At 31.3% G+C, this 15,957-nt stretch overlaps 2 protein-coding genes and 1 long non-coding RNA gene across 7 annotated transcripts; 2 read left to right on the top strand and 1 right to left on the bottom strand.

The window, feature by feature from the left end:
- The first annotated feature begins 1,066 nt into the window (after positions 1–1,066).
- LOC111905203 (probable methyltransferase PMT20) lies at positions 1,067–4,661 on the top strand. Of its 4 annotated transcripts, XM_023900891.3 has the most exons (9): positions 1,067–1,227; positions 1,356–1,429; positions 2,063–2,369; positions 2,477–2,625; positions 2,728–2,923; positions 3,027–3,237; positions 3,321–3,996; positions 4,079–4,156; positions 4,260–4,661. In XM_023900891.3, the coding sequence occupies exons 3-9, from the start codon at positions 2,100–2,102 to the stop codon at positions 4,474–4,476; spliced, it is 1,797 nt and encodes a 598-aa protein (XP_023756659.1). In that variant the 5' UTR covers positions 1,067–1,227; positions 1,356–1,429; positions 2,063–2,099; the 3' UTR covers positions 4,477–4,661. The 4 variants fall into 4 exon arrangements, with proteins under 4 accessions (XP_023756659.1, XP_023756657.1, XP_023756658.1 ...); XM_023900889.2 differs by lacking the exon at positions 1,356–1,429; XM_023900890.3 differs by lacking the exons at positions 1,067–1,227; positions 1,356–1,429 and adding an exon at positions 1,476–1,962.
- A 149-nt stretch (positions 4,662–4,810) lies between these two features.
- Positions 4,811–7,902, bottom strand: LOC111905204 (receptor-like cytosolic serine/threonine-protein kinase RBK2). 2 transcript variants are annotated; one of them, XM_052769216.1, is made up of 9 exons: positions 7,700–7,902; positions 7,226–7,334; positions 6,751–7,134; positions 6,396–6,647; positions 6,164–6,318; positions 5,981–6,060; positions 5,683–5,842; positions 5,432–5,581; positions 4,811–5,367 (listed from the first exon to the last, which is right to left on the bottom strand). In XM_052769216.1, exons 2-9 carry the CDS (start codon positions 7,317–7,319, stop codon positions 5,191–5,193), a joined length of 1,452 nt encoding a protein of 483 aa, XP_052625176.1. In that variant the 5' UTR covers positions 7,320–7,334; positions 7,700–7,902; the 3' UTR covers positions 4,811–5,190. The 2 variants fall into 2 exon arrangements, with proteins under 2 accessions (XP_052625176.1, XP_023756661.1); XM_023900893.3 differs by having other exon boundaries at positions 5,683–5,818; positions 7,700–7,900.
- Positions 7,903–12,248: 4,346 nt separating this feature from the next.
- LOC111905232 (uncharacterized) lies at positions 12,249–15,159 on the top strand. The gene is made up of 3 exons (XR_002854779.3): positions 12,249–12,550; positions 12,650–12,720; positions 14,979–15,159. It is a non-coding gene; the product is annotated as an uncharacterized LOC111905232 (long non-coding RNA).
- The last annotated feature ends 798 nt before the right edge of the window (positions 15,160–15,957 follow it).

The raw sequence follows: 15,957 nt of genomic DNA on the forward strand, positions 1-15,957 counted from the left end.
GATAGATACAAAATAGTAAATATTGGGAAAGAGATTTCAACAATATATATAACATTGTTTATGAATTCTTTTTTCCACAAATTACTGTTAATTTCGCAATAAGCCAGTAAGCACGTTGTGAAATTAATAATTGCTACAACTTTTTGTTAGGTTCCCACCAAAAGTATTTTAGAAAGTAAAAACCTTGTTATGCTCCCACCAAAAGAATATTAAAAAACTAAGTTTTTGTTTTGTATATACTGCGGATTTTTTTTCTTTTCTATGCCATGAAATTGTTCTGTATTAATGCAAAAGCATTCATATTATGGAGAAAATAATATTCTTTATAAATTGATTTTGATTTTTTTCATGGGGATTTAAAAAAAAAATCATTTTCACAATAACAAAAACAAATGGTGCAAAAATAAAGTGTTAGGTCGAAAAATATTTTCTAGAAAGAAGTTTGATGTAAAAATGAGAAAAAGTCTAAAATATGCCTTAAACATAAGACCAATTTCATAGCCTATAGTGATTTTGCATGGCCATTGTGATATTGTTGGTAATTTTATGAAAATTGAAAAACTTTATGCTATTTTGTGAAAAGTTTAATAAAAAATGGCTATATTTGTTTTTGTTTTTTTTTAATACTTATTTTCCTTTTTGGCACTTATCAACTAAATCTTTGAAGTTTAATAGTAATCGGTTGATTGACCTTTATATCTTTCAAATAAGGAGTTTAAGCTTATCTCAAATATCTACTATTCAAATTTATAAATTTAAAATCATGAGATTAAGCTTATCTCAAATATCAAATATTCAAATTTATAAATTTTAAATTAGGCGATTAAGCTTATCTCAAAGATCAAATATTCAAATTTATTCATTTAATAAATTTTAGTTTAAAAGCGAAACCACTTTAGATTTTACATATATGTATTTAGTTATTTACTATTTTACCACCCAAACAAAAGTGAGAGAACATACATACAAATACAAAAGACAGGAGTCAGAAAGCGTACAAACAGTGTATGTAGTTCATCTCATATATAATATATCTATGTATATCTATGCATGTGGGGTTACATGTATGTGTGTGTGAGGTTATAGATATCCCCTCGACTCACCCTTTCATCTCTTCACACACAGAGAGAGACAGTCTCTCTATCTCTCTCTAAGCTCTTCGTTTTGGGTTTCTTTACAGGATCCGTGTCTTCGTGTGGGTTTCATAAATCTCGGAATAAATTACAGGTAATACGTCAGATTTCATCAACTCCTATGTTCTTCAGTCCTTCGTTATTTGAACGATTGAATCTTTCTTCAGAAACATGAATCTTTTTTGCACCCAAATGGGTTTTCTGTGTGATTCGGTGTTGCAGATCTGATTTGGGGAGATTGGTTCCGGCCATTCTCGTCTTTAATTGCTTCGATTCGTGTGACCTTTCTGAAAATAGTATGAATCGTTCTTTATGAAAAGAAAGAAAAATTTGGAGTGGGTTTTCTTTGGAATTATTCGCCAATTCATCTTTACTCATCAAGTGTTCACAAGAACAAAAAAAGCTACTGATTGGGAGTTTGTTATAGTGATAAAAGAATCTTTGTTAACTTTTCGTTGGTTTACTGTAAAAAAAAGTAAAAGAAAAAAAAGAAAACACACGTAGTATTCATTCTCTCTTTCTCTCAGTCAGTAGGCATAATCATAGGCCCCCCAAAACAAAAATCATGAAATTGGACCAAAATTTCGGATGACTTTTTTTAATTAAAGTGAATCCGACATGGAAAGGGGCCAATTAGCGTTGTCGGCAACAACGTATGGTCGCCACCGGATCTTGACAAACTTTCTTGTTTTTCCACTTCTTGTGCCATCAGATCTGCACTTACTTCCGCCTCTGTTTTTTACTCTTACTCTTACTTGACTTTGATTTCTGTTCTTTACCTTCTATTAGTATTTAGTACACGAATCATCTAGATCTGTTTCTGAACCGGGTTTGTCTCGAAACTCTTTTTTTGAGTAATTCTTTCCAGTTAAGTTCATTTTTTTTCTACTACTTGTTTAGTACGATTTTACAACTTGATTATTGTACAGATTTTAGGTATAAATTAGTGGTGAAAAAGAAGAAGAAATGAAGTATAAAGATGATAAACCAGGAAGACAACCTGAAAAGAGTTCAAGAGTGGTATCCATAGCAATATCGTTTGTGGTTCTATGTGGGCTTTCATTTTATCTTGGTGGGATCTTTTGTTCCGAAAAGAACAAAATTTCTAGTGTGCAAATTGGTAAAGAAGTCGAATCCATTGATCAAACTGTTTCTAGTCCGATTCAAGTGAAATCAGTTTCATTCCCGGAATGCAGTCCTGAATTACAGGATTATACCCCCTGCACCGATCCTAAGGTATATGACATTTTTCAATCCTTTTTTTTTTCTTTGGTACATAAAGACAGATAAGACCATGTCTAGCTGATGTGATATTGATTATGACTGTTTTGTTTGATTAACAGAGATGGATGAAATACGGACGGCACAGGCTGACGTTCATGGAACGTCATTGTCCGCCAGTATTTGATAGGAAAGAATGCTTGATTCCACCACCAGACGGCTACAAGGAGCCGATCAGATGGCCAAAGAGCAAAGACGAATGTTGGTACAGGTAAATTTTGTAACTTTCTTTTATTTACTTTTTTTTTTTTTGTCAAATTATGATAAAAATATCGGTTTTTTTCTTAATTTTTTTAAAAAAAAAATGTTATAGGAATGTACCGTATGACTGGATCAACAAGCAGAAGTCGAACCAGCATTGGTTAAGGAAAGAAGGGGAGAAATTCTACTTTCCGGGTGGTGGTACTATGTTTCCTAATGGTGTTAGTGCTTACGTTGATTTGATGCAAGATCTAATTCCAGGGATGAAAGATGGAACTGTTCGTACAGCCATTGATACCGGATGTGGGGTTAGTTAGTTTTTCAATTTGGAAATATGGATTCAAGGATTCTAACCATGGTTAAGTTTTTGTGTTTGTGAATACTTAAATCTTGAAATATATGGTTTGTCAGGTGGCTAGCTGGGGAGGTGACTTGCTTGATCGTGGCATTCTAACGGTGTCTCTTGCTCCGAGAGATAACCATGAAGCTCAAGTTCAGTTCGCGTTAGAACGTGGGATTCCGGCGATTCTTGGAATTATATCAACACAACGTCTCCCATTCCCATCAAATTCATTCGACATGGCTCATTGCTCAAGATGCCTCATACCATGGGCAGAATTCGGTATTTTTGTTAATCCTTTTAACATATTTTGAATCAGAATCTTTACCCTGACTGATGATCTGATGTAAACGGTTGATTTTCAGGTGGGATTTACCTTCTTGAAGTACACAGGATCCTGCGTCCGGGAGGATTTTGGGTGCTCTCGGGTCCACCCATAAACTACAAACGTCGGTGGAGAGGTTGGAACACGACGATTGAAGATCAAAAGTCCGATTATGACAAGTTGGAAGAACTTCTGACTTCGATGTGCTTTAAATTGTACAACAAAAAAGACGATATTGCTGTTTGGCAGAAAACCACCAATAACGATTGCTACAAACAGCTCGATGCTCCCGATAACTATCCACCAAAATGCGACGACGGGACTGAGCCTGATTCCGCCTGGTACACCCCGTTGAGGCCGTGTGTGGTGGTGCCGAACCCTAATTTGAAGAAATTGGGGTTGGGATCGATCTCAAATTGGCCGGAGCGATTGCACGAGGCTCCGGATCGGATCGGTGATGTTCGTGGTAGCAGCGCCGGAGACTTCAATCGGGATGATAAGAAATGGAAGAATAGAGTGAAGCATTACAAAACGTTGCTTCCGGTTCTTGGAACTGATAAAATACGGAACGTGATGGACATGAACACGCGATATGGAGGTTTTGCCGCCAGTTTGATTGATGATCCGCTTTGGGTCATGAACGTGGTGTCGTCTTATGCTCCCAATACACTTCCGGTGGTTTACGATCGGGGCCTCATCGGAACTTTCCATGACTGGTAAGAACACGCATAATAATCATATACATGTTTTGATTGTTAATCATAATTTTTTCTTACCAAGTGAATTGATTTCCGTTAGGTGTGAGGCATTCTCGACGTATCCTCGAACATACGATCTTCTTCATGTAGACAGCCTATTTACATCTGAAAGCCATAGGTAAAACCCTAAACCTTAAACCTTGGTTGGAGTCGAACAAACATGGGGGTTGAGTTTTGGGAAAACTAATAAAATTGACGAGTGATTAATTGAATAATTGCAGGTGTGAGATGAAATACGTGTTGTTGGAAATGGATCGGATCTTGAGGCCAAACGGGTACGCCATAATCAGGGAATCAAGCTATTTCGTAGAAGCCGTTGCTAAGATAGCAAAGGGGCTGAGATGGAGTTGTCGTGTAGAAGCCACCGAAGATGATAATGAAAAAGAAAAAGTTTTGATATGTCAGAAGAAACTCTGGTACTCGCAGCAGAACTCATAGCAAAAGTATCAGAAAAATGTGTCATTTTTTGTTTCAATATTATATATATAAAATTTAAGTATCCAAGAAAAGGAAAGATTAGTTAACTCAATTAAAATCATATTACTATATTAGGATAGATGTCTCATGTCTGTGTTGTAGAAGAAATATATTTTGATTTTTAATTGTATACTTTTTCCGTTTTATTTTCTTGGTTTTTATTTTAATTTTTTAAACCTGTTCATCGTGGCTATTGTAAGACCAAATTCTTATCTTATTGTATGTAACATGATTTGTGATTCTTCCCTATTTGTATTGCGAATAGTGTTTAAAAAAACTGAAATCGAATATATAACAATGAAAATAAAAGATTTATACTACATAATTTTTGATTATAGAACAATTACATTAAGAGCACCAATAATCGAAATGTACATAATTTGGTGATTCTCTTGTCATTTCTATAGCAAATTCTCTTGTCATTTGTAAACAGATGAGCAAAATTGGTAATCAGTTGAAGTAAAATGCAACTTTATGTTACCTTGAGTGAGTGAGGTGCGGATTTAAAATCCGCGAGCCAATGCGTGCTTGGTTTATGTTGTTGGAGGCTTTGTGCATATATTCTATTCTATTCCATAAAGGAAGAAATAGAAAACAAAAAAAAAAAAAACACAACTCAAGTCAACAACATCTGGATGCATGGATTAAGTAATATAATCCAAAAAAACACAAATTCTAAAGCTCCAATGCGATTTGGTTTTGTTGATTTAAATCATCTGGTTGTAATAAGTCTTCTGGATCATAATCTTCAGCATATAGCTCCACGGATGACCCCCTTCTGAAGGCAGTCCTCTTTAGAAACCGTCTTTTGCTATTAAGTATGCCTTCATCGCCATTTAGCATCCTATAAACCTGCATCATATTTTGGTTTTAATTTTATTATTATAATTTTTTTTTACAAAAGTAGGGAAATTACCTGGCTCATTTTAGGACGTTCGGTTGGGATATGATTAATGCATAGGGAAGCAATTGACACGATGCAATTTAACTGGTCCATGTCACAAGCACCAGAAAGTTGAGGATCAAGAAGCTCTTGAAAGTTTTTTGAAGCGATTAATGGCTTAGCCTGCAAGTAATTTATTTAATCAAAATTAGTAAATTGTTGTTTTGGTTTTAATAAATAATAATAGTAATAATTAGTAAGTGAATGAAAAACATGGAACATACCCACATAACGAGACTATGTTGTGACTCATCGACAGCAGGGCGTCCGGTGATAATCTCTAACAAAAGTACCCCAAAAGCATATACGTCGGTTTTTTCGTCAATTAAACCATTCATGAAAATCTCGGGAGCGAGGTACCTGTAATATGGAAAAGGACGCATACTGTTTAGGTTGGATGGAATGGAATGAGTGATTGCATTCCATGATCATGTTTGTTGGTAGCGGAATCAACCATGCCATTCCTTCCCTGATTCCATCATACCAAACGCTAACTATAAAAGTAGAAAAACCATCATATACCCAAATGTCCCTTCAAGTTGTGATACAGTGAGGTGCATCCATTGATCCGGAAGCCATTTTGCCAACCCAAAATCAGAAATCTACAATTCCATTAAAATAAGCGATCATTAAAAAAAATTAAATCTTCATAAGAACACAACTAACAAAAATCAAAGTCTAAACCTGCTTACTTTATTTAATTACCTTAGGTTCAAAATCCTCTGAAAGCAAAACATTAGCTGCCTTAATATCCCTATGAATAATCCTCCGTTGACAACCCTCATGAAGATATGAAAGACCTGAAGCAGCGCCTATGGCAATATTAAATCTCACTCCCCATTCCAGTTGATTATTATGACCTGAAATAAACAAACAATAGCAATATTAGTAACAGTTACTTAAAATAAATAAATAAAGTCTTTAATAATTAACTAACCACTAAGAAGAGATGCTAAGCTTCCATGATGTGACAAAGGAAGAACAAGATGCATGCCCCCTTCAATCCCATAGCCAATAATATGAGCAATATTTGGATGATTGACATGAACAAGAATTCCCAATTCAGATAAAAAATCTGACGTCATTTCTTCAGGTGTACCCCTGGTTAGTCTTTTCACTGCTATAAGTTGCCCATCTTCTAAATGACCCTTGTAAACTTCTGAATACCCTCCCTCTCCAATTAAGTATTCTTCACAACATCGTAGAAAGTGATTAATAAAAAAAAAACTAAATAATAATAATAACAAGATTCAAAGGAAGAAAAGAAAAAGGTTTTAATGGAAGCTACAAACCACGGCTAAAATTGTTGGTTGCAGATTCCAGATCTTGGAGTGAGAAATTTTTCCATGATGCTTCAAAACAATGCAATTCAGCATCCATGTTAATTTGAGGTAGGTCTGGTATGCATTCACTCAATTTCCTGCTTTTTTTCCTTGTTAATCTCTTAATGGAATGCAGGCTAGGATGGAATGAGGTTGACCCTTTTTTAATTTTTTTCAAGAATCCATGCCATTGATTGTCGGAATCGATATCTAAATGGATGGCTTTGGAAGATGATGAAAAGAAAGAGTTGGAATTGGAATCCGGTAATGTAGTGCTGGCTTTGGCTGAAGGTGGGTCAGATTCGTTTCCATCATCATCATGATGGTCTTCATCTTTATATAAAGACTCTAGTTCTATAAATACAATTACATATAATTACTAGTCAAAAAATCATGTTATAAATAAAGAACATTGTACAGAAGAAGGGCTTTTTGTTTTGTTTACCTTCAGCAAAAGTGGGAAACGCAGAATCAGAGAAGATAATTCTCTTATTCCCAACTGCAAAGATAACCTTTTTCTTTGTTTCATTTTCAGCCATCTTTTGTCACAATTTCTGAAGATTAAGATAGGCCAAAAAGAATATATTAGAATATCAACGTGAAATTGGAAAATGGAGAATATGTGAAAGCAGAAAGCTAACACGCCTTAACCTTTACTGTTCCCCTCGACATATAATTTCATAAGCCCCGAAAACATTCAAACCTAATCATACTATATTTGCCCAATTGTAATGGCTACAAACACACAAATTACATTATAATATGCTTTGCAATTGCAAAAAGCTATTAAACTGAAATGAATTATGGCTACTGCAATCAAACCCTAGAATTTCTTTGCCGATGTCAATAGTGACGGAGGTTATGCACAATTCATCAAGACATAATAAATTAGCGATTGGAATAATGATAACGGAGATACCTTAAGGTATGTGAAGGTTCTGAACCAATGAATTCTTGCGCCACAGAGATTCAGAGAGACAGAATCATAATCCTCTCTCTGATGATAACGAACGAGCGACATAGAAAGAGAAAGAGAGAGAGAGAGAGAGAGAAGAAGAAGAGAAGAGTAGCGAGGAAAGAGCGGTTAGCATGGTTTTTGTATTGTCTACGTTTTTCCTTCTTTTATATTTCCCCCGATTTTCATGCAACAAAACGGGATTCCTCTGCTGGTGCAATAAAATATATTTCTAAAATAGCAACCAACTTATTGAATTTGGGCAGGTAGATTTTGTAAAATGAAAATTTTGAAATGTGTAAAATTAGACAATTTTTAACAAAAGATAAATACAATAATACATTTAAAAAAAGAAAAATTGTTATAATATGTAAGGACTTTTTTTAATCTCTAGTTAAAGTAGCTTTTGAATTATAAGTTTTTTGTTTAAAATAAAACTAAATATTTTTATTGATGAACGACATTTTTTTTCTTGATATTTTTCTTAAAAACTAAAGCTACAATCTTCAAAAAGTTATGTATTAAACACATCCTTTATTATTGTCTAGACGAATATCTACGAGTTGCGCAGAATATAACAATATATTTGAAAATCTTACAAATATATGTTTTTTAAATATATCAGTGACATTGTTATTAAATTTTATATAATAAATATTGTAATAATTTGGTATAAATATTGTTTGTTTTGAATTATATGATAATGCATATATCTTTTAAAATTGTATAATCTTAAGTGTTTTGAATTACGTCTACTTGCAGATTACTTATGAATAAAATTAAATATAATATATGATTTAATGATATTTATAGTTGTTGTTATGATTATTTAATTTAAAAAAATTTATTTGTTTAAAAATTTAATTTCTATCATTGTAATTATTTAAAACATCAAACATTGTTTTTTGTTTTTAAAGACAACAATATAATTTTTGTATATAATTTTACTTTTAACTATTGTTGTTGTAAGTTATTTAAAATAATGTATTTCGAAACTCTTAATTATTTTAATTTGGTTACAAAAATCTAATGTTTTTAAAATTTATTTGATGAATATTGTTACTTTCTATGATTGTAGTTATTTAAAACAAAAAACATTGTTTTTGTTTTTAAAGAAAATATTATAGTTTTATATATAATATTACTTTTAACTATTCTTAATGTAAGTTATTTTTAAGCTATTTATTTGAAAATTATTAATGATTACCAAAAATAGTTTAATGGTTTTTTTTTGTTAATTTAGGATTAGAATTTAGGTTTAACACTATAATTTATAATCTTTAACTATTTATAAAACACTCTCTCGATTTTTTTCAAGTTTAACTGAAATTTTGATTTAAGTTAATTGTTTAATATTATATTGAAATTAATAATTTAACTATTTTGTATAAACTCATAAATTATACAAAAGTTGTGACTTCAAAATGATAATTGCTCACATACGACAACATATTTAAACTAATAAGGTAACTATAATATGTTAAAAAGTTAAAATATAATTTTATAAATAGAAATATAATATGAGATTTTAATATTGTAGTTTAGTCAATCGTTTGAATAACTTCTACCCGCGACTTACACATGAATACAATTAAATATATAATATGGTTTAATGTTATTTATAGTTGTTGTTATTGTTAATTAATTTTTTAAAATTTATTTGTTTAATGTTTTAATTTCTATCATTATAATTTTTTAAAACATCAAACATTGTTTTTTATTTTAAAGATAACAATATAATCATTTATATAGAGTTATTTTTAACTAATGTTATTGTTTGTTATTTTAAACTACTTATTTGAAAACTTTTAACGATTATAAAAATATCTTTAGGAAATATTTTAGTTAAATTGAGATTACAATTTAGTTTTTGCATTTATTACTACAATTTATCACTTTTAACTATTTACAAAAGAATGTATGATGCTTTAAATAATTATAATGATAGAAATTAAAACGTTAAGAAAATAAATTTTAAAAAATTAAGTAACAATAAAAAACTATAAATAAGATTAAGTCATATATTATATTTAATTTTATTCATTAGTAACTTGCGGGTAGAATTCGTTCAAACGGTTGGGATTATACAGTTATAATATATGTATATATTATCATATAATTCAAAATAATCAATATATTATATCAATTTAGTATACGAATTATTATATCAAATTTAACAACGTTATTGTTGTATTTAAAAAAACATATAGTTGTAAAGATTTAAACTATATATGTGTTTATGCGCAAAGATTCATTTGAAACTCTCATGACTTTTCAATTTCTTTTTAATAATGATTATAAGTTGGTTAATAAGGTTAAATAAATATCAAACCTAAAGTGTAACCATATATAAACTAAATTTCAATATTAAAAGAATATCTTTACTTCTACTTATAAATTTATGTTTTTAACTTTTAACATATTAAACTTAATTTATGAGTTTAAATATATTGTTGGATGTAAACCATTATCATTTTAAAGCTATAACTTTTGAACAATTTGTATAAAATACTTAAATTATAAATTTAAATGTGACATTACAGGAGCAACTTAAATATAAATTTTAGTTTAACTTAAACAACCCAAATAATATTTTGTAAATAGTTAAAAGTGATACATTGTAGTGTCTTTATAATAATGATTATAAGTTGGTTAATAAGATTAAACAAATATCAAACCTAAAGTGTAATCATAAATAAACTAAATTTCAATATTAAAATAATATTTTTACTTCTACTTATAAAGTTATGTCTATAACTTTTAACATATTATATGTAATTTATTAGATTTAATATGATATTGTATGTAAACCATTATCAATTTAAAGCTATAACTTTTGAACAGTTTTGACAAAATACTTAAATTGTTAATTTAAATATAACATTACAGTATCAACTTAAATATAAATTTTAGTTCCATTTAAAAAACTCAATGGATATTTTGTGAATAGTTTAAAGTGATAAATTGTAGTGCTAAATGCAAAAAAAATTAATATCAATTTAACTAAAATATTTCCTAAATGTATTTGTTAAGTAGCTTAAAATAACTTACAATAACAATAGTTAAAAATAACTTTATATATGTGATTATTTAGTTACCTTTAAAATCAAAAAACAACGTTTGATGTTTTAAATAATTATAACAATAGAAATTAAACGTTAAACAAATAAATTTTAAAAAATTAATTAACAATAACAACAACTATAAATAACATTAAACCATATATTATATTTAATTTTATTTATGAGTAACTCGCGAGTAGAAGTCATTGAAACGATTGAGATTATACAGTTATAAAAGATTTATATATTATCATATACTTCAAAATAAGCAATACATTATATCAATTTAGTATACAAATTATTATATCGAATTTAAAAACAACATTATTGTTATATTTAGAAAAAACATATATTTGTGAAGATTTCAATTTCTTTCTAATATTTATTATAAATTGGTTAATAATGTTAAATTAATGTATAAACAAAATTCTAATCATAAATTTTCTAAACTACAATATTAAAATATCATATTTTATTTCTATTTATAAAATTATGACTTTAAGTTTTTAACATATTATAGCTAACTTATTAGTTTAAATATGTTGTTGTATGTGAGCAATTGTCATTTTGAAGTCATAACTTTTGTATAATTTATGATTTTATACAAAATAATTAAATTATTAATTTCAATATAATATTATGTAACAATCGTAAAAAGTAGGTCGAGGTCTGCCGAATAACGACCATAACAAATTATGACAGAGGACTTAATGTACGAGGTTCTTATAAAAATAAGTATATATTTTTAACAATAAGAATCGTTTAATATAGATTATTATTGGAATGCGACTAGATATATACTAATAAAATCAATAAGATATATACAATTATGTATATGTAGTGAAATGGGTTTTATCTATAAAAATATCCAAGTCCTTATGAATGTTATATGTAATAATAAGTGGGTCATATTATCATATGGAAAATATATAACAAAATAAGTGAATTTTGAAATATATGTATAAAAATATATGGTTAGAAACTCTTAAGACTTAGTCCTATAAAAACCCAAAAGTTCATTTTGTCACACTACACCATTTAACAACTAGTACATACAATCAACTTTAGATGTATCTAAGACAAGTTTTGAATGCCAAAATCAACTCCTAAGGGTCTATCCCTTTTCTCTTGGAGTGTTTAAGTCTTCCAACCACCCACTCACATCATTTCCCTTTATGAGTAAGTACACTCATTTACAAGTGTTGCTTGCAAGTATCAACCCAAAGTACATGACAATTGAAGACTCTTACACCCTACCTCAAACACTCCCACGTTTTCTTTCCCTTTCTTTCCTCTAAGCCATAAAAATTATGCACAAATGGTATTAGGTGTAAATGCAAATGGGTAAGACAATAACTTCAAGCAATGAACCAAAGTACCACCCACTTAATGATGGCCAACAATCTAGAGCTATAAAAGGACTCTTCATGGTTGGAAATGGCAGCCCAAAATCACCCTTCAAACCTTTTTCTCTTCATCTTTTCTAGCCTAAATTTGTGTTCATCAAGAAACACCTCCACCGGAGGTGTTTATTGGCGAGTTTACCGGCGAGAAAAGAGGCAGCAGCCTCTCGAAATCCTTCCCTGATTAACCACCCTTCGAGATAGCCAAACACCCTCCCTGGATCTATCTTGTTGCCGCCAATCATTTCCCTCAAGAGCTGCTGCAAAAACAGGAAGGAAAGTGGGCGAGAAAGCTGCCGGAAACATCCCCCAACAACCCATTTTTTGTCGACAGCCCTGTAGTGTTTTGGGTGAGTTTATTCCACCTTAAAAGCCTGAAATACTTGCTGTTTTGAACACCCTTGTGAAGTTTGATAATCTGAAACTAGATTCGTTTATTGTTGGTGAAGGTGTCGGGTCTTGAACGAAGCACAAACCTCACCAAATCCTCCTTTCTAAACTCGAGAATCACGCTCCAAATGTGAGTTTTTATGGCCCCGTTTTTACATTTTTACTTGTTTGGGGGGAGATACATACTTCAGTATTTTGATATAATATGATGGCTAAAAAGTTTATATGTTACATGCATGCATAGTTAATACTACATACAAAGACTATTAAAGTCTATGTTTATTATAAATACTATTTTTACAAATAAAGTTTGTTAAAAAGGTGGTGATTAGTAATTGATATATGCAAGAATTTTATAAAATGTTAGACTTATTTACAAGCACTTGTGTAAACAAAAATGTTAGATAAGAGTAATCTAGTGTTATATTATTTGTCGGAACAAATAAAAATATCATTAAGAACTTACGTCAAAATTTTGATAGATGAACATTTTTAACTTGTCATGATAGGTATAACCATATGACTTATGTATATAGGGGCATTAAACTTATTTTTCATCAAGTATTAATATTAAATAATTAAACGGGATGATAAAATAAAAATATACAAATGAATTATAAAAAGATATCAAGAGTATGAGAATAAACCACAAGTAGTTATATACTATGGTATAATATGAAATCTCGCCGATAAATAATGTGTATGTATTTTTAAGACTAAAGTTTACTTACAAACGAAATTAATATGTTTTCAACACTAAGTGAATATTAAAAATACAAAAATATTCGATTAAAGCGACAACCGGTTAACTGACGTAACATCGACATGTATGAAGTACTCGACTACGCTAACGGAACGTCCTTCCTATCGGATGGTAGATTGAAAATACTTGAGTTACCACCGTCTCATTATTCGAACGCTAAGTTAAATTTAATATTTAACTAAATGCACTAGCTAAAAATAAGATCTTAATAATTTAAGGTATGCATTGGTGATCATTGGAAGCGACGAATTCTATGAATTAAGGAATTGTCGTCATGGATTGTGCGGATTGTGTATCCCGTGTGTGCTTGTGAGAGGATTTTATCGAAAGAGGTGAAAGAGAATTTTATGATGTTGTGTTTTTCCTTCGTAAGGATCAAATCCTGGAATTGACACCTAGCTCTATAACCGTTAATCAATGAGGGATCATATACTGTAGATCTATGTACACGACATAGATTTATAATAAAGAACTTTGGTGTAGATCTATTCTTATGGGAAGATTTATGCGAATCGTATTTTTCCGTCTGTGGTTGCTAGCTACAACTTCGTATGACGAGGCAACAGGCGTCAAGTGTTTCTTTCTTCGTTACTATATGACTGCTTTTAAACGTTAGTAATGATCTCGATTCCTCCATTTTATATTATATTGTGCCTGTGTGGCTTGCGGAGGAGCGACATATAGTGTCGGTTATAGGCATATTGATATATTGAATACTTTTATTCGAAGGAGTATAGATCTAGATTGAATCAATTCTCCCAATTTGGGGTCGAGAGTGTCGAGTGTATAGGGTGTTATCTACCTCTCCTTGCGACATTACTCTTCGTAATCGGACAAGATCCAAATAATAAAAATTGTTATGAGGATGACTAATCCTTATCATTAAAGAGTGTTTGAATAATAAAATATGCGTCATAATTTACCAGTTTTTTTTTGGAAAAATTATTTTGGATTATAAATTTTTCAGAGTCAAAAGAAAACCTATAAAGCTCAACAACATTATTGTTGACGTATTTCCAAAATGTATGTATCTCTAGGTGTTCATGGTGGCCGGAAGAACTCTCATCCCGTGTGAGGATGAAGGAATTGACGTTGAAAATAAACTGTCGGCTCTATAGTAGCCTTTTGTTTCTTTTATGTTGTAAGAAATCAAAACCCGCGTATAACGCTTATGGATTATTAAATGGTGTATTTTGTCATACTCAGGCTTCGGAAGAATGTAATATCGTATAAATTCTGTTATTATTTCATTATATGTTGTTGCCTATGAGCCAAACGTTTAAGTCGCAACCCCGGCGTTTCCGTCGTTGGTCGGGGTGTGACAGATTGGTATCAGAGCTAACGACTATAGCGAATTAGTACTTTCCTCAAAAGAGAAAAACTATAGTCTACGAGCTTACTCTAATAGGTTCAAGTATTCCAAAACCTATATCATACCCGATGACTATTTGTATGCTATGTATATTATCTGTGTATGTGTTTATATGTTTTCCGAGCTCAACTCAATGATTGGGCGGGGCCCTGATGACCGGGCGGGGCCCATTGTATGTTTACTATATGTTTGGTATGTGGTATTCGGGGAACTTACTAAGTTTTGTGCTTACGGTTTTCTGTTTATGTTTCAGGTACTCCAGTTTTCAAATGAAAGAGCTCGGGACAATCGCAGCGCATACACCCGTATTTTTCCGCAATATGCGATCTTTGGGAGCGAACACTGATAATTGTTTTATTTGGAACGTTTTTAAATGTTTTGTCAAAGTTAAAATAGTGTTTTGATTATAATAAAAATGAAAGCTTTAGCCTGGATTTTTGGGTCGTTGAAAGTTGGTATCAGAGCCTTAATTTGAGGGATTTAGGCATACTCTCGGGTGTGCCTGAACGCAAACTGAGGGTTTGGTGAAATTTTTAAAAAATAAACATTTAACTAAAAAGGAACTTCTAATCAAAGAAAAGGGGTTTGATGCGTGTAATCGGCCAATCTCTAGTAAGTGGTTCCCAGAATACCAATACATGTTATTATGATATGTGATATGATTATGAGAATTGCATGCTAGATTAGGGCTAAGGATCTGCTCAGTATTAGGGATGAGAATTTGGCCCGAAAAACCCAAACCGAACCAAATTAGACCTGAATAAGCAATTCGATTCGGTTTTAGGGTATCTATATAAGGCTTATTCGGGTTTCGGGTTATTCGGTCCGGGTTACCCGAATAAGGGCTTATTCGGTCCAAAGTACCCGAACCGAATATGAAAACTGAAAAGTCATGATTTTTTTTTCCCTTCACGATTCCTTATTCGGTTTCAATATGATCTGTCGACTCGATCAAAACATACGATCGCTACCCCAAAAAAACCCACGTAATACACGAAAACAAAATCAAGGAAATCGGATTGCATATTGCACCAAATCGAGTATGAGTAGTCGACGTCATCTCCTTGGCATTACTCCTTGCTTGCGATATTAGCTTTTGATCAACACAGTTGCGGACTTGCGGCTGCTACCTTGCTACTTGCGATAACCTGGTCCCTGGAGGTCCTGGACTCATTGATCGATCATCAATACTCTATTCAAGTCATGGAAAATTGGGTTCCAAATCAAGAAAC

Source organism: Lactuca sativa, chromosome 3 (assembly GCF_002870075.4).
Source record: "Lactuca sativa cultivar Salinas chromosome 3, Lsat_Salinas_v11, whole genome shotgun sequence".
NCBI lineage: Eukaryota > Viridiplantae > Streptophyta > Magnoliopsida > Asterales > Asteraceae > Lactuca > Lactuca sativa.

Excerpts from the sequence above, each read along its gene's own strand:
- LOC111905203 (XM_023900891.3), top strand. The coding sequence starts at position 2,100 with ATGAAGTATAAAGATGATAAACCAGGAAGACAACCTGAAAAGAGTTCA. Across the intron at positions 2,370-2,476 it reads CCCCCTGCACCGATCCTAAG|AGATGGATGAAATACGGACG; the intron begins GTATATGACATT and ends TTTGATTAACAG. Across the intron at positions 4,157-4,259 it reads TTTACATCTGAAAGCCATAG|GTGTGAGATGAAATACGTGT; the intron begins GTAAAACCCTAA and ends GAATAATTGCAG.
- LOC111905204 (XM_052769216.1), bottom strand. The coding sequence starts at position 7,319 with ATGGCTGAAAATGAAACAAAGAAAAAGGTTATCTTTGCAGTTGGGAAT. Across the intron at positions 6,648-6,750 it reads AACCAACAATTTTAGCCGTG|AATACTTAATTGGAGAGGGA; the intron begins GTTTGTAGCTTC and ends GATGTTGTGAAG. Across the intron at positions 5,582-5,682 it reads AACATAGTCTCGTTATGTGG|GCTAAGCCATTAATCGCTTC; the intron begins GTATGTTCCATG and ends AATTACTTGCAG.